The sequence below is a fragment of the Pantherophis guttatus genome, chromosome 11, assembly GCF_059756535.1.
Source record: "Pantherophis guttatus breed Tessera chromosome 11, ASM5975653v1, whole genome shotgun sequence".
NCBI lineage: Eukaryota > Metazoa > Chordata > Lepidosauria > Squamata > Colubridae > Pantherophis > Pantherophis guttatus.
Genome location: NC_142073.1, coordinates 20,227,709 through 20,245,944, shown reverse-complemented (window position 1 = coordinate 20,245,944; position 18,236 = coordinate 20,227,709). Strand labels below are relative to the sequence as shown.

The 18,236-nt window shown below is 44.2% G+C and overlaps 1 protein-coding gene across 1 annotated transcript; it reads right to left on the bottom strand.

Annotated features, from left to right (window-relative positions):
* Nucleotides 1-49: 49 nt before the first annotated feature.
* On the bottom strand, nucleotides 50-16,711 carry LOC117670336 (cytochrome P450 2F2-like). The gene is made up of 9 exons (XM_034425404.3): nucleotides 16,553-16,711; nucleotides 14,834-14,996; nucleotides 14,432-14,584; nucleotides 11,545-11,705; nucleotides 9,754-9,927; nucleotides 7,481-7,613; nucleotides 4,563-4,750; nucleotides 2,709-2,850; nucleotides 50-1,578 (listed from the first exon to the last, which is right to left on the bottom strand). The coding sequence occupies exons 1-9, from the start codon at nucleotides 16,709-16,711 to the stop codon at nucleotides 1,388-1,390; spliced, it is 1,464 nt and encodes a 487-aa protein (XP_034281295.2). The 3' UTR covers nucleotides 50-1,387.
* Between the last annotated feature and the right edge of the window lie 1,525 nt (nucleotides 16,712-18,236).

Genomic DNA, 18,236 nt, shown 5'->3' with positions numbered 1-18,236 from the left:
ATAGGTAGGGAGACATATTAATCTATATGAGAAAAGCTCAGACATCGTGTAAGCCTGTTTCTTTAATTTTATTAAAAGGAATACACATTTGTGAACTACAGTGACAACTACAGATTTATTGTGTGATTAAACTGATCTAGGATTTAAATTTGAATGAGGTGATAGGGAAGGGAGGAGGAGGAGGAGGAGAAAGGCAGGCCGGTTGTGCAGATGCAAATTATACATAAAACAGATGATGAATATCAATGAATGAAAGAAATGTGTTAAAAACACAATGTGTTTGTGAGATCTTTGGAGATTGGCTGAAACCCTTTATGTAGGAGGATCCTTTAGGGATGCAGTGGCTCAGTGGCTAAGACGCTGAACTTGTCGATTGAAAGGTCGGCAGTTCAGCGGTTCGAATCCCTAGTGCCGCATAACGGGGGGAGCTCCCGTGACTTGTCCCAGCTTCTGCCCAACCTAGTAGTTCGAAAGCACGCAAAAAATGCAAGTAGAAAAATAGGGACCACCTTTGTTGGGAAGGGAACAGTGTTCCGTGCACCTTTGGGGTTTAGTCAAGCTGACCACATGACCACGGAGACGTCTTCAGACAGGCCTGGCTTTGAAACGGAGATGAGCACCGCCCCCTAGAGCCGGGAACGACTAGCACATATGTGCGAGGGGAACCTTTAATTTTACCTTTAGTCTAGAGAAAAGAAGGACTGGGGGAGAAAGGGGGACACATGACAACAGTATTCCAGAATTTGAAGGGCTGCCCCAAAGAAGAGAGGGCCAACTTATTCATCGAAGTACCAGAAGGCAAGACAAGAAACAATGGATGGAAACTAATCTAGGAGAGAAACAACCTGGAATGAAGGAGAAAATTCCTATCTGTGAGGACAATTAACCAGTGGAACAGCTCGCCACCAGAAGTTGTGGGTGCTTCATCACTGGAGGTCTTTAAGAAGAGGCTGTCCAGTAACTTATCTGAAATGGTACAGGTTCTCCTGCTTGAGCAGGGGGTTGGTCTAGAAGATCTCCAAGGTCCCTTCCAGTTGTATTCAGATTGATTAAAACTAGGGAGGGTCCCCTCTCAGAGATTTGCCTTGTGCCCATTCTTTCTGCAGGCTCAGTTGCCTCTTAACTCACTGTGGTCTAGCCTGCAGCTCTTCCTCCTCCCAAGGTCAGGTCCACATATATTTATACCCACAGAACAACATGATTTCTTCAAAATCAGGTCTACAATATTGAAGATAATTTTTTGAGATCATCTAGGATAAATCATTTGCTCACGTAACAGCTTTCAAAGCACGTAGCCTATGAATTTCATCTGAATCTTTCAAGTGTCTTCAGTATCTTCTTGGAGAGGACGACATTGTCTTGAGTGATGGAGAAACCTTCCCTCGATCTAGTCACTCTCCTGGAGGCCTTTCATGGATATTTTAAAGCTTGATGAGAATTGTGTGACACCAAAGTTAGGTGTGAGATCTGGTGCCTGGGATTTATGTGGCCAAGATAGCCGGAAGTTTCTCAGGATGGTGGTGAGGAAGAGGAAGAGCTCCATCCGAGCCAGATTTTCTCCTAAGCAGACCCTTGGTCCTGAAAAATCAAGGACAAGATGAACGATCACAGCTATTCATCTAGAGCAGCACACACTTTGATGATAAAACAGCACCCCTGAAACTCAGACTTGTGGTTTTGTAGTGTCATGTGAAACTAACTAGTATCCTTAGGATTAATGGATTTATATCTTTGTGTGTGAGAGAGAGGGAGGGAGAGAAGGAGAGGCCGAAGGAGAGGGACAGGGAAGGGGACGGAGACGGAGGGGAGAGGGAGAAAGAAAGAGAGGAAAGGGGTAGGTTGAGGAAGAGGGAGAAGGAAATGGAGAGGGAATAGGAGAGAGAAGGGAGAGGGAGAGGAAAGGAGTAGGTTGAGGAAAGGGAGAAGAAAAGGGAGAGGGAAGAGAGAGGGAATAGGAGAGGGAAGGGGAAGGGAGAAGGAAAGGGAGAGAGAGAAGGAGAGGGAGAGGGAGAAGGAGAGAGAAGGGGAGGGGAGAGGGAGAGGGAAGGGGAGAGGAGGGAGAGAGGGAGAAGGAGAGGGAAGGGGAGAGGGAGAAGGAGAGGGAAGGGGAGAGGGAGAAGGAGAGGGAAGGGGAGAGGGAGAAGGAGAAGGAGAAGGAGAAGGAGAGGGAGGGGAGAGGGAGTGGGAGAGGGAGAGAATAGCAAAGGAAAAGATGTATTTCCTGGTTTCTGGAATGGGTTGATGAAATGGCATATTTTAGCCTGCTGAAGGATACACTCATGCAGAGAAGGAGTGCTTTCACAAGTATGGATGATGATATCCCCAAAGTGAATACACTTTTCATTTGCTCCCCGTTGGCCTCATTCACATGATATTTATTTATTTATTTATTTATTTATTTATTTATTTATTTATTTATTTATTTATTTATTTATTTATTTATTTATTTATTTATTTATTTACATTTCTATACCGCCCTTCTCCCGAAGGACTCAGGGTGGTGTACAGCCATATTAAAAACAAACCCATCACAAAAATTAAAAAACGTTAAAATAATTAAAGCATGCATCCTAGTTTTCTCCACCCAATGGTGCCCTGAAGTAGGCTTAAGTACAGGAGCTGAGTTCACAGGGTTGTCTAATCCCTGATTCTTCCTATTGTGCATCCCTTCCCATTCAAAGGAAAACAGAGAGAAAGAGAGAATTTACCTGCTGAAAATGGCAAAAAGGCTTCCGGCTTCACAAACTCTCCCTTTGCATTCAGGAAGTTGGAGGGGTTGAACTCGTGTGGGAACTTCCACTGGGATTCATCGTGATGAACAGAATGGAGGTTGGTCAAAATGGTCATGCCCTGCAAATGTCAGTAAAACAAGATCATACAGAAGAAAATGCTGAGTGATGGAAGGGATCTGGAATCAATTTGGCTTAGCCCTTTTGAGATCTAGTTCAAGAATGGACCACTGATGGTGAAAAGAACTATTTCTGGAATCATAGAATCAGGAGTCCTTATAGCATCCCAGATAAATGGCTCTCCAACCTTTTCTTGAAAACCTCCAATGATGGAGCACTGGCAGTTTTTCCATGGAGTAATTAATTAGTGGAATTAATGAATTAATCCAATGATTAATAATTTCTAGGTTCTATCATATCACAAGATCTAAAATGGACACCCAACATCAAAAACGTCATCAAAAAAGCACAACAAAGTATGTTCTTTCTGCGCCAACTCTGAAAGCTCAAACTGCCCAAGGATCTGCTGATCCAGTTCTACAGAGGAATCATTGAGTGTCATCTGCACCTCCATAACTGTCTGGTTTGGCTCTGCAACCCAACAAGACAGACACGGACTTCAGAGGATAATCAGAACTGCAGAAAAAACAATGGCTACCAATCTGCCTTCCATGGAGGACCTGCATACTGCACGAATCAAAAAGAGGGCTGTGAAAATATTGACAGACCCCTCGTGTCAGCGTCCCAGCACTGACATATAATAAAGAGAGGAGAAGCCTGAACTTTTGCCTACTAAATCCCTTTGAAGATTCTGTCTCCTCGGAGAAGGGAGAGGGGGGAGACATTCCTGTGATCTGACGAAGAAGGGATCAGGAAAGTGACTTGGAAGATAGCCAATGAGAAGCAGAGAATTGGGGATCGGAAAGGGAGGGATTGGGGGGCAAAGGTCAGTACTGACCGCGAAAGAGCCAGGATCAGATTGCTGTGCTCGAATAAAAAGAAAATTTCCTTAAAGATCGGCAGTTTGGAAATTCATTTATTTTGAGATAGCATCGAAACCTGACACCTCGCATCCTGTACATAAACTGGTTCAACTCCTACCCTCAAATGATGTATAGAGCACTGCACATCAGAACAACTAGACATAAGGGGAGTTTTTTCTTGAAAACCAACACTCTGCTAAACAAATAATTCCCTCAACGTTGTCAAACTATTCACTAAGTCTGCCTTACTATTAATCTTCTCATCGTTCCTATCACCCATCTCCTCCCACTTATGACTGCAGGACTGTATGACTGTAACTTTGTTGCTGGTATCCTTATGATTTATATTGACTGTTTCCTAATATTATTTGATTGCTTATTTGTACCCTATGACTATCATTAAGTGTTGTACCTTATGATTCTTGAGGAACGTATCTTGTCTTTTATGTACACTGAGAACATATGCACCAAGACAAATTCCTTGTGTGTCCAATCACACTTGGCCAATAAAAAAATTCTAATTCACTGATTAATTATTGTCATTTTCAGAAAATTCCTGGTTGGATCTTCTTATGTTGAGCTTCCACCCATTGCTTCTTGCCCTGTCTTTGGAGAATAAATTGACCCCTTCTTTTCTCTGGCAGCCCTTTAAGTATTGGAAGACTGCTATGATGTCATGTCTCCCTTAATCCTTGTCCCCTCTTCTCTGGGATTTCCATTCAAGGATTGGAAGACTGCTATCAGGTCTCCCCTAATCCTTCCCTTCATTTGGCTAAATATACATAGTTCCCTTCATTGTACAATTTAGCCTCCAGACCCATGGCCCTCCTGTGAAAGTTCCCAGTTTTACCTTGGGAATTTGATAGCCCCAAAACCGTGCATTTTGGATGGGTGCGTGAGCTACTCCGAGAGGAACAACAGTTGTACAGCGCTGGATTTCATGAATGACGGCATTTGTGTAGGGCAGCTTTTCCCGATCTTCACATTGCAGGTTTGAATTACTTCCCAGAAAAGCGTCTATTTCCTTCTGGCATTTTTCTGCAGTGCAAATAAATCAGTTACTGAAGAGGGTAAGAAAGGAGACCTCAACACAATTATGCAGAAAGTGCTCCCTGGGAAAAAGGATTGAAGCATTTTTAAGTCTAGAACAACGAGGCCACATTCAGAAGAGGATCTGGGAGACACCTCCCTAATTCACTGGAGTATAAGAAGGAGAGAAGAATCCAGAAAAAGGAGACTTGCAAGATTCTTTGGCCAATCTCAATAAAAAGATCTTTAACCTGCAGAGTTTAACCTTCCACCGGCTATGCTTATTTTTGGGATGCGGAGGAGCGGGGCGCATGCAGGAGACGTGCCACATGTCCGTGGGGTTGCGCGCGCATGCGAGGTGAACAAGGAACAAGGTGATCCTGGAGGCTGCAGGGAGGCCTACAAGTCCCAAAACGGGGCGTGAGGAGTGGGGGCGGTCGTGCGCGCATGCGCAAGGGGGCACCCATTGCATTATGGCTGCCGGCATGCGTGCGTGCTGTTAGCCATCACTGCCCTAGTGGGACTAACACGAGATACAAAGTTGATGTGATCTGACAATTTAAAATAGTTCTTATTGTGTTGAGGTTTCAACTGGCATTTCCAGTAGAGAAATGGAGCTTCAGACACACATAATAATATGAAGCAGTCTCTTCTGGTGCTTCTTTTTTTTTTTTTTAATTTGATTTATATGCCGCCCTTCTCCGGAGACTCAGGGCGACTCAGGAGACTTACAATGCGTTAAGCAATAGCCTTCATACTTTTGTATATTTATACAAAGTCAGCTTATTGCCCCCACAAACTGGGTCCTCATTTTACCTACCTTAGAAAGGATGGAAGGCTGAGTCAACCTTGAGCCTTGGAGAGATTCGAACCAGCAGTAATTGCAGGCAGCTGTATTTTGGGCTAGTAGGCCTCTCTGTAGCCTCCTGGATCACCTTGTTCCTTGTTCACCATGCATCTGCATGCAACCCCTGCCCCCTGCATACGCGCTGCGACCATCCGTGCATGCTCTTGCGACTCCTCCGCATATACACGCACGTCTCCCACATGTGGCCCGTCCCCTGTGCATCCGAAAAATCAGCTGACTGGCGGGAGGTGCGCGTGCACATGCGCGGTGAAGCTGAGCTGGGCGATGGCTTGCATGCCCACAGAGAGGACTTTGCATGCGTGCCATATGTTCGCCATCACAGTTCTAGTAGCTAACTGGACACAAGGGAAGGAGATCTGGCACAATTAGATTCTCTTATGATATCCAATCTCAGTGAAAGCTGTTTTAGCTTCCTGAAGAATTGAGTTTGTGGTCTAGTAAGGTTGACAGTTATGTTGTCAAATGCAGGAAATCAGGAGTTAAGGCAGTTCAAATGAATACAGGTTCATTGCATGGAAACACTCTCTATGTTGTGGCTCCGTTACCTGAGCCTGTGTCATCGGCAGGAGAGGACTCCGAGATTGAAGGAGAGGAGTTGGCAAGGCCTCCCTCTCCAGGACCCGCCTCTCTGGCAATGCCTTCGGTGTCCGCTGAAGGGCAAGAGATAGGGCCGGGGCCAAGCACGTCCACGCAGCCACAGGTAGCCACAGTAATGAGGGAGATGAGTCTTGGCTGGATCCTCGGCAGCGTCACAGAGATAAACGCGCACAACAGAAGAAGAGGCGTGCCAGAGATTAAGCTGAGTCACTGGACCACACCCCACAGGGTATAAAAGGGGGTGAGGTGGCCATTCAGACTCTGTGACGGACAAAACTAACTATTATTGAGTCACATTGCATCTTTGGAAACAACATTATCTGCCTTGGATTTAATTACGGACTGGACAATTCTTGAACTGGGTGTATCTTGTTTATGAGTAAAGTTCTTGGCAAGCAGCTAATGGGTTGCTGCCAAGCCTCTTATCGGAAGAATTTGTTGTCTGCCAGTTTATTTAACCCCCGGCTGTCTGTTTGTGTGCATGTGTGAGATGGGGACAGAACACTCTACAAGAATCTGAACTACCAACTGTCAAAGCAAATTGGCGGTAGATAAGAGTCAGCGGAATTCAAAGTGGGCTGGATTTAGATCTCTTGTGGGCACGAAGGGATTAGAGACTGCTGACACATTTGGCCCGTCTCTCCGGCTCAGCCTGCTCATCTCTGTCACTGCGTTATGTGTTTGCCAGCTGAGCTTCCATTCTGAGCATTACGGTAGTCTGCCAGAGAACTTTATCAACAGAGATAAGACTGTCTTGTGATTTTTCGAGCTACTGTGCATGTCTACATTCTTTCTTTTCTAACTTCCTGATTTACTTCTTCCTTTGTTCGTCTGATGACTACCGGTAAAATTGTAGTTAGCTAGTTTTTTTTTACTTTTATAATAAAATGCTTCTTAGAATACATTCGGGTTTTCTTTCTTTAAAGTATACAGCATGGAAAAACAAGATCCGTCCGTCTCTAATTTGGTGCAATTACCCCGGGGGGGGGGGAATGGGGCTGATTTATGCTCCGACAATCTCCTACATATATTTTTGAAAACACTTGTTCCCCATATTTTGTGTCCTTCTCAACTCTCCGAGAGTTGTGGGAGAGCAATGAATCTCTTATCTGGGAATTTTAGGTGTTATAGTTCTAAACATATCAGAAGGGATGAATCTGTCTCTGTCCCAATGAAGCTTTTAGAAAGGTCTGGAATCATCACTTCAAGACCCATCCTGATTTCTATTAAGATTCCTTAATAGAAGGAATCTTCGTCATTTTCTATTTCCATACCTTGGATCTCTGGAAAGGCTACGAAATAGAGCAATGCCCACCGAAGAGTTTCACTCATTGTCTCTGATCCAGCAAACAAAAGGTCCATCAGTAAAACTAATAATTGTTCTTCTTCAAAACCTTTCTGCTCTGCCTTTTAAAACAAAGAAAGAAAGGGAAAATAGTCCTTCGTTTACGACCATTTGTTCAGTGAAGGTGTGAGGTTACGACAAAATGGACTTTGGACAGTTCTTGCATTATGACCCTAACAGCATCCTGCCGTCACTTGATCAGAATTCAGCCACCTGAAGGTTCCCAGTTAGTTTCTCACAAAGTCCATGGGAGAAACTGGATTTGCTTAATAACCACGTGATTCAGTTACAACCCTGGTGATTTGCTTCACAATGTTGCAAAAGAGATCATAAAATTGGGTATGACTTACTTAACAACTGCCTTGTTTAGAGATGGATTAGCAATAGCACTTAGACTTATATACTGCTTCATGGGTCTTTACAGCCCTCTCTAAGCGGTTTACAGAATCAGCCTATTGCCCCCCAACAATCTGGGTCCTCACTTTACTGACCTCGTAAAGGACGGAAGGCTGAGCCAACCTTGAGCCGGTCAGGATTGAACTCCTGGCTGTGGGCAGAATGAAGCCTGCAATGCTGCATTCTAACCACTTCACTACCGGGGGTCTATCTGTCCCAATTGTGGAGTCAAGGAGTACGGTGTTATTTTTCACCCTTATGTGTTGAATGAATTTCATATTGACATGGCCTGGTTTTGATTTAGAACATTGCTTTGGCTTGGTTTCTACATCTTGCTAAGCAAATCCCATAGATGAACTCCAATAACATTAACAGATTAACAGAGTTGGAAGGGACCCTGTAGGTCATCTAGTCCAACCCTCTCCCCCACCTATTCTGACAAATGGCCATCCAGTCTCTTATTGAAAGCCTCCAGTGGGGAAGCTCCCACAACTTCCGAAGGCAACTTCTGTTCCATGGGTTGATTGTTCTCACTGTCAGAAAGTTCCTCCTTATTTCCAGGTTGAATCTCTCCTTGATCCATTATTCCTTGTCTGGCCTTCGGGTGCCTTGGAAAATAGCTTGACCCCCTCAAACATTGGAACACTGCTATCCTGTCTACCCTGGTAACATAACAGCTTGTTCCTTTCCTTAAGACAAAACTTTAATTCACTAACCAACCAACCAATTCTGTACGCTTTTAAATACCAAAGTAGGTTATGATGATCCACCAGAGGCCTGTGGGTTGGATTCACACATCTGTTAACGTGGTAGCCACAGTTACAAGCCACGGAGAAGAACTATATAGAAGAACTCCCGGCTGGACTATTGTAATGCTCTCTACATGGGGCTCCCCTTGAAGAGCACTCGGAGGCTCCAGCTGGTCCAGAATGCGGCCGCGCGGGTGGTTATGGGTGCAACTCCTTGTGCCCACCTGACACCCCTCCTGCGCGAGCTGCACTGGCTCCCAGTGGTCTTCCGGGTGCGATTCAAGGTGTTGGTCACCACATTTAAAGCACTCCATGGCATAGGACCAGGATATCTACGGGACCGCCTTCTGCCACCAATAGCCTCCCACCGGCCAGTTCGCTCCCACAGAGAGGGTCTCCTCAGGGTGCCATCGGCCAAGTTATGTCGGCTGGCAACACCCAGGGGGAGGGCCTTCTCTGTGGGAGCCCCAGCCCTGTGGAATGAACTGCCCCCGGAAATGCGTAAGATCTCCGACCTCCGGGTATTTCGCTGTGCACTGAAGACCCAGTTCCGCCAGGCCGGGCTATCAATGTAATAATTTTAAATTGGGGTATTTTTTTTTTTAATTTGATTTATATGCTGCCCTTCTCCAGAGACTCAGGGCGGCTTACACTGCGTTAAGCAATAGCCTTCATACTTTTGTATATTTTATACAAAGTCAGCTTATTGCCTCCACAAACTGGGTCCTCATTTCACCTACCTTAGAAAGGATGGAAGGCTGAGTCAACCTTGAGCCTTGGAGAGATTCGAACCAGCAGTAAATTGCAGGCAGCTGTGTTAATAACAGGGTGCTTAGACCACTGTACCATCAAGGCTCTTTTAATTTTAAATTTCTGGGGTTTTAAATTAAGCCGAATTTATTTAATAATTTTAAATTTTTAATTGATGTTTGTCTTGTGTTTTAAATAAGCTGTACACCGTCCTGAGTCCTTCGGGAGAAGGGCAGTATAGAAATAAAATTATACTTATACTTATATAAGGGTGCAAAATTGAACAAAAGAGACTAAATTTTTTTACCTGGTTCATTACTTCTAAATAGGCATCAACAAAATCTCGGGGTTCACCAGAAACCAAGGTGCTCCTGTGTTCTTTTATCTCTTTCTCCAGCAAAGCAAGTATTTCATGGGCCTGTGCTACTATTCTCTGATGGGGCAAGGGAAGCTTCCTCACCAAAGGCACAGCGTTGTAAAGCTACAAACAAGGGGAAAGAAGCACAAAAGAATTGAAACAATCACAGGGTAATATATTTCACGGGGTGTGTTGTGAGGGGGGGACCGGGGAAATGTCCTTGATCATGTACAGGTAGTCCTCAACTTACAAGAATTCATTTAGTGACTGTTCAAAGTCACAACGGCACCGAGAAGAGTGACGTACGACCATTTCTCACACTTATGACCGTTGTAGCATCCCCAAGATCAACATTCAGATACTTGGCGACTGATTCACATTTATGACAGTTGCAGTGTCCCGGGGTCACGTCATCCCCTTTTGCGACCTTCTGACAAGCAAAGTCAGATTTACTTAACAACCATCTTATTAACAGCGGCGATTCACTTAACAATGGTGGCAATGTCATAAAAGGGGACAAAACTCTCTTAACCAGTGGTGGGTTGGTCCCGGTTCACACTGGTTTACAAGAACCAGTAGTAAAAATTTATAATAGTTTGGAGAACCGGTAATAACATTGGCTGGCCATGCCCCCGAACCGGTCCCCAGCCCGGTCGCCGCTCGCTTACCCCGCCTATCTCATCAGAGGCTCTTTTTTTTACTTTTAAAAGCAGTTTTTCTACAACCTCTTTGGCCGAAATAATTTTTTTAAAAGTAAAAAAAAAAAAAAAAGCCTCTGACGATCGCATGGCTCAGCTGGGATCGTCAGACGCTTCTGAAAGCATTTTTTCTGCAACCTCTTCAGCCGAAGAGGTTGTAGGGGAAAAAATGCCTTTAAAAGCCTCTGGCGATCCCCGCTGAGTTGCCTGATTGTCAGAGGCTCCTAAAAGCATTTTTTTCTGCAACCTCTTTGGATGAAGAGGTTGTAGAAAAAAAATGCCTTTAAAAGCCTCTGGCAATCCCAGCTGAGCTGCACAATTATCAGGGGCTTTTTTTTTCCTTTTAAAAGCATTTTTTTCTGCAACCTCTTTAGCCAAAAAAATTATTTTAAAAGTAAAAAAAAAAAGCCTCTGATGATCGTGCAGCTCAGCTGGGATCATCAGAGGCTTTTAAAGGCATTTTTTTCTACAATCTCTTCAGCCGAAGAGGTTGTAGGGAAAAAAATGCCTTTAAAAGCCTCTGGCAAACCCAGCTGAGTTGCCTGATCGTCAGAGGCTTCTAAAAGCATTTTTTTCTGCAACCTCTTAAGGTTGTAGAAAAAATGCTTTTTAAAAGTAAAAAAAATGTCCTTCTATTTTTTTAAATTAATTTTACTACTGCTGTAGTTCAGTTCATTATTAACAATTGTGTTGAAATCTCCCAAGATACAAATATTTTCATATTTTATTTCTAGAATCTTTTTATGAAGTTGCTTATAAAACTTCTCTTGTCCGGTATTTCGTTCATAAATAACAACTTTATGCCACCGACATAAAATATAAACTAATTGCCAAAAGACATCTAAATTTTGATCACTCGACCATGGGGATGCTGCAATGGTCATAAGTGTGAAACATGGTCATAAGTTTCTTTTTTCAGTGCGGTTGTAACTTCAAACGGTCACTAAACAAAAGGTTGTAAGTCGAGGATTACCTACGAACCGAAATTCCCACTAGTAGTATGTGAATTGTAACTGTCTTCCTGCACCCATGTTGAGCATACCATGGCCCAAGGTCCTGTTATCATTTTGACAGTTTCATGTATCACATCCATCACAGGCCCCAAAAAGCTGTCGTTGCTTTCGAAACGTTTCCCAAAGAGAATGGAAGACATGATGTTGATGACTGCAGTTTCAAGAAGTAGAGAAGGATCAAAAGGGGCACCTGTAGAATAAAGCAAAGGAAAATTAGATTACAGGTAGTCCTGTGAGGCGCGAACAATGAGACTCACACATGTAGGGTTTGAGCTATCTACTTTATTGTTCTCTGCCTATAATACAGGAATCTTCCAAGATTGGAAGCTTTTGCCTGGGAAAGATCAAAGTAGGCTTTAAGTCAGCAGTCCTCAACCTTTCTGGCTTGGTGGGAGGGAGAAGGGCTGGTTCTGAGCGAGCGGCCACACAGCTTGTGCAGCCCAGTTCCAAATGGACCGGACTGCAGCATGAGAGTTGGGGACCCCTGCCCTAAATCATTGGAGGGGGAGAGAGAATGAGAGAGCCCTCTTGTATTTATGTAGGGACAGCAGGCTGCTTCCTCAGGGGAGCCCTCCTACCGTCAATAATAATAATAATAATAATAATAATAATAATAATAATAATAATAATAATAATAACAACAACAACAACAATAACAACAATAACAACAATAACAACAACAACAACAACAACAACAACAACAACAATAATAATAATTTTATTTCTATACCGCCCTTCTCCCGAAGGACTCAGGGCGGTGTACAGCCTATTAAAAGCACAAAGACAAAAAATAATTTTAAAATTATTAAAATTATTAAATAATTTTGGCTCAAATATAAAACTCCAAATTTAAAACCCCAAATTTAAAATACCCCAATTTAAAATCATTACATTGATAGCCCGGCCTGGCGGAACAACAGGGTCTTGAGGGCGCAATGAAATACACGGAGGTCGGAGATCTTACGCAGTTCCGGGGGCAGTTCATTCCAAAGGGCAGGGGCTCCCACAAAGAAGACCCTCCCCCTGGGTGTCACCAGCTGACATAACTTGGCCGATGGCACCCTGAAGAGACCCTCTCTGTGGGAGCGGACTGGCCGGTAGGAGGCTACTGGTGGCAGAAGTCGGCTCGAAGGTACCCAGGTCCAATGCCATGGAGCGCTTTGAAGGTGGTAACCAATACCTTGGACCGCACCCGGAAGACCACTGGGAGCCAGTGCAGCTCGCACAGGAGGGGTGTCACATGGGCACAACGGGTTGCTGCTCTGCAATAAATCCTCGATTTATAGCCATTCAAATCTTTACGTTTTATGCAACCAGAATTATAAGCTCTTCCCACCCTGCTTCAAAACATTCATTCCCCAATAGCAGGGGTCCTCAAACTTTTTAAAGAGGGAGGGCCATTCACAGTCCCTCAGACTGTTGGGGGATGGGACCAGCTGGGTGGGCGTGGCTAGGTGGTCATGTGACTGGGTGGGCATGGCCAATTTAGCAGTCCATTAAACAATACAAACAAATTAAACTTTAATTTGTTTTTCTCCTGGGGGTAGAAATCAGATTTAGTGAAGGGATTTGGCTGCCTTGGGGTGTGTGGGAGGGATTTCTGTTTGTGTGTGTGTATTTCTCTCTTTCTCTCTTTTCCTCTCTCTTTCTCTCCCTCTCTCCCTCCCTCCCTCCCTCTCCCTCACTCTGGAGGCTGGGGAAGTCAAAAACGGGCACATTGGTCACCTCCGTGATCTCCAGAACCACTCTGCTGTCCAGAAATGGGCCCAATTTTGGCCTCCTGAGGCCTCCGCGCATCCCATCTTTGGTATCCTCAGCCTCCAGAAGATAGGTGGGGGGCGGCGGGTAGGTGGGGTGATGTGGGCGGGGCAACTTTGTGGTCCTGCTTGGGCTGGATTAATGGCTTTCGGCAGGCCACATCCAGCCCGTGGGCAATAGTTTGAGGACCTCTGCCCAGTAACAATAACACTTAGCAATAGCAATAGCACTTAGACTTATATACCGCTTCACAATGCTTTACTGCCCCCTGTAAATGGTTTACACTCAGAGTCAGGATATTGCCTCCAACAATTCAAGTTCTCATTTTACTGTCAGAAGAATGGAAGACTGAGTCAGCCTTGCGCACGTGAGAATCAAACCGCTGGCAGTCGGCAGAATTAGCCTGCAATACTTAAATCAACTACGGAAGCAACTGAAGTCTTGCCTACTGGGGAGGGGGGGATATGGAAATAATAATTCCCCAACGATCCCATGAACAATGTAATCATGTTTTAATTTGCTTTATTTTTACACAAACTAGAATTCTACGTTTCTCCCTCTCTGCATCAATACACACTCACTTGAGAGCAATTGAATTGTCTCCTGTGCAAATTCTGCAGAGATCCTTTCAACCTCTAAGTGCTTTAATGACCCTGTAGAAGGATGCAAATGACCAGCTCTCTGCAAGAAATATCAATCCTTCCATTCCCCGCCATCCAATCAGAGCTGAGGAAGCTACTTGGATGAGAAGTGAAACATCTTCAAAAGAAAAAACAAGAAAGTCCAGTTGCCTCCTGAAAAGGCATCTTTTGGGACAACATGACCTGGATGACTGAGAATCTCTACAGACTTTTAGCCATACAGTTTGGGATGAACACTCAATTTGTGGGAGTAGGAACGGATTTCCAGAGGAAAAATTGCAGACTACAGGAACCATTTTTTACCACTGAGATGACCCTGAAGACACGGATAAACCTCCAACTGCTTCAAAGACCTTCTAAAAGGATGCAAATGACCAGCTGTCTGCAAGAAGCTTCTTGGATGAGAAGCAAAATGTCTTCAAAAACAACAACAACAAGAAAGTCCAGTTGCCTCCTGAAAAAGCACCTCTGGGATGTCCTGTGGAAAAAGAAACACACACGTCCCAGGTGAGCTTACCAGTGTATTCAGCAAATGCTTCAGTCAAACTAGTTGCCTCCCCCAAGATCTTCTCTTCCATTGATTTTTTGCCCAGTCCAAAGTTTCTGAGAAGCATCAGTGAAAATCTCCGTTGTTCTTTCCACACTTGGCCGTAGGATACTGTGATTATGCCTGTACAAATGAAATGCAGAAAATTGGAACTAGATTTTTTTTCTCTCTCTTAACAACCCTGTAATCCCTTCCATCAGGGTGGGGTCTGGGAGACCGAATGGAGCTGAACGTTTATTGGCCAGATGTCCTTCCTGATGCCTACATCAACTTCACAGCAGATATTTTCTCTTTGCACTCAGAGAGAGTAATATCTGCCGCTACAACAAAAATTTAGAGGTAAAAGAATGCTTGGAAATGATATATTGGTACCTTTTTTCTTAACGATATCATCTATTATTGGATTATCTGACCTCCCGGCAAATTCTATGCCTTTTGTCACCAGGACCTCTTTGGCTGAAGAAAACCCATGAGTGAAGACCACAAGCCTTCCTCCAATGTTGAGACTGAAGACGGGACCGTATTTTTGAGCCAGCTGAAATGACATCAACCAGATTAATCTAGAGGAATTAAGAGATCATTTGAAACCAATAACTGCAAGAATGCAACCTAAAAGAGATATGAGAATCCTGAAACATCCGTCATCTTCAACCTCTCCTCTCTTGTTCATAAATAGATCTTATAAGTAGAATATTAACGGGATCCCTTGAGTAGAAAAGACGGTGTTTTTTAATCGGAGCCCATCCAGAACTGGATTTTCTTCTGATATGTCTGCAGACAAGCCAATTTATCTTCAACAGAACATTTAAAAACACAGCATGGTAACTCAAAGATGTTTTTCAAAAAGGCAACTGGGCTTTTTTCTTCTTTTTTTCCCCCCCCTTGAAAATGTTTCATTTCTCATCCAAGAAGTTCTTTTCCAGTTCAGAACTGAAGAAGCTTCCTGGATGAGAAATTAAACAATTTCAAAGGGAAAAAGAACCCCAAGAAAGTCCATTTACCTTTTGGAAAAAGCACCTTTGGGAGAACTATGACCTGGATGATTGAGAATCTTCATGATGTTCGTCCATCGTATTCGGTGAGGACCTTGACATCTACGTGTTGTGGGCTGTCCACAGTGTGTCCGCAGGTAAGGCCTATACGGGCACGGAATGTTCTGCCACATGTAGAGCAGTCATATTTGGGCACCATAGTTGCAGTGTTTGCAGCTTTGGCTTTACAGAGTACTCACTTCTCTTCTGCTGTAGTTGTACTTCTGTCTTCCGATGATCTCCATAGACACAGGATGATCAGAGTTCTCAAGTAGCCTCACTTCCCTCCGTTCCCACAACCCAATTTACTTTCTTAATTTAGCCTAGTTTATGAATCCGATCAAATTATTCTTTCATAAGCACTAGAAAAATATTGCAACCTTACCAATAGCCTGGCTTAAAAGCGATAGAAGGACAGGGGGACAAAAAAAATAGAATTACAAGGTTATGAAACTGCCATTTAACTAAGCTCAGTAAGTAAACATTTAATTAAGAGTAGGTTAGCTAGTTGAAATGTAATATAAAATGGTACAATACAGATGTAGATTGAGGAAAGGCCATTGAAAGAGGGGACAAGAATAGGGAGAACAATATTCAACAGAGTAAAAGAAAAAAGCTCCATCAATATCTTCATTTCAAATAAACAAGGGTAGCAGGTATATAACCACCGCCTTTTGATTACTGAAAAAAACATTCTTTTCTTCTTAAATGATCTGTATTTATGCTCTCCAAAGTACCAAATTTCTTTCAAAGCCCATGAAAGTCAGACATAGTTCCAGAATTTATTTCATCTCTAAAAGCTAATGGTTTTCTCGAGAGCAGCCCAATTCCATTAACTGTTAGGATTCCTTTGAATCAAATATAGATCTCTACAGAGCAGAATCCTTTAAATATAGATAACATTTTATATTTGTCCGAATCATTTGTTTCCTAACATATTAATTCAATCCCTCCTTTTGCAGGAGGGTGCTTAAACAATTGCAAGGAGATATTTGTGGGAGATTCATTCCATGGAGATTCAATGTGCGATCTTATCCAATCCTACATTATGGAGCCGTACCTGATCCAGGTCCTTGAGAGGGTCCTTCTTACTGAACTGAAGCAGGTTCCCAATCAGGGGGGGACTCCATGGTCCAGGGGGGAAACCTTTGGGGCGTTGGTTCTTCCAGAAACAGAGGAATAGGAGGGAAAGAACGATCAGCCAGCTGAGAATAACCATGTTGGTTAGAAGAGACACCTCTCTCTGTCTTTCTCTGCTGTGGTGACTTTAGTAAATCAGCCATAGATTAAATCTTTAAGGTCAGGATGAAAGATAAACTTTGAACAGAAACTAGATTTCACAAGCTGCAATTTAGGAAACGGGAAAGTTTGGGTTACATGCCATTAAATCAATTAGCTCTTTCTTCATCGACAGAAGATAGAACAGCCCATACAGGTGATCTTTAATTTGTGATCAATTTTTCAGTGATCATTCAAAGTTCTGATGACACTGAAAAAAAATTTTTACACAACTATTGTAGCATCCATGGGGATCATGGGATTGCGACCCAGGCAGCTGACAAAATTGTCCTCGAATTATGACCATTCGTCAACACCAGGTTTCCATGCATTTTATCAGCCAAGGACCCAGGGGAGGGGTGGGGGAGTGGCAGTGATTATTAGGGAAAGTCTTTGTCCGAGGGAGACAACTGTTCCTCAGATAGCCAGATGTGAGTCCCTTTTTGTGAAGTGGGGCCGTGGGGTGCAGATGGGTTTGCTGACTACGTACCTGGCTCCCTGCCACGTGGCAGCAACCCTGCCCGAGCTACTTGACGTCATTGCCGGGGTGGCGGTTGAGACTTATTGTCATGGGGGATTTCAACCTTCCATCCATGGGTGAGGCATCAGAGGTGGCTCGGGAGTTCATGGCTTCCATGACGGCCATGGACCTGACTCAGTTAGTTCAAGGCCCCACTCACATAGGGGGACACACTCTGGACTTGATTTTTGTCTCTGGTCAGTGGTTGAATGATCTTGGTAGAGGGGACCTAGATATTAAACCCTTGTCATGGACAGATCATTCGCTCCTTCACTTGGACTTTCCTACTGCTTCCCCCCACCACAGGGAGACGGAACCGATCAGATGGTTCCGTCCCAGGTGCCTGATGGATCCCGAAAGGTTCCTGACGGAGCTTGGGCCGTTTCCTGAGACTCTGACACATGACTCGACTGAAGAGCTGGTGGCCGCCTGGGAGAGTGCGGCCGCCGGAGCTTTGGACCGCGTCGTGCCTTTGCGGCCTCTGACCCGATGCCAATCTCAATTGGCTCCTTGGTTCTCTGAGGAGCTGAGAGAGATGAAGCATCGGAAAAGACGCCTAGAGAGCATTTGGAGGACTAGTCAATCCAATTCCGACCGGACACAGGTGAGGTCTTATATCAAGACGTACCTAGTGGTGATAAAAGTGGTGAAATCTAACCATTTTTCCGCTCTTATCGCATCTGCAGAGAACCGCCCAGCCGCCCTGTTTAGGGTGACCTACTCCCTTCTTCGGGGGGGAGTGCGGGAAGATCCCTTGCAGGGTCGCGCTGAGGATTTTGTGCAATTCCTGCATGATAAAGTCACTCGGATTTGGGATGACTTGGACTCCGATTGGATGAGTCCAGGGTAGGAGACGAGGGTAGGTCTTGAGAATATTATCTGGGAGGAGTTTGATCCTGTGGCTCCCAAGGATGTGGATAGGGTTCTGGGTAAGATTAGTGCCGCC

Coding starts and splice junctions, on each gene's coding strand:
- LOC117670336 (XM_034425404.3), bottom strand. CDS start 16,711: ATGGTTATTCTCAGCTGGCTGATCGTTCTTTCCCTCCTATTCCTCTGT. Junction 14,997..16,552: donor CTCTCAAGGACCTGGATCAG/GTACGGCTCCAT, acceptor ATGTCATTTCAG/CTGGCTCAAAAATACGGTCC. Junction 4,751..7,480: donor AGCCTTTCCAGAGATCCAAG/GTATGGAAATAG, acceptor TTTGCACTGCAG/AAAAATGCCAGAAGGAAATA.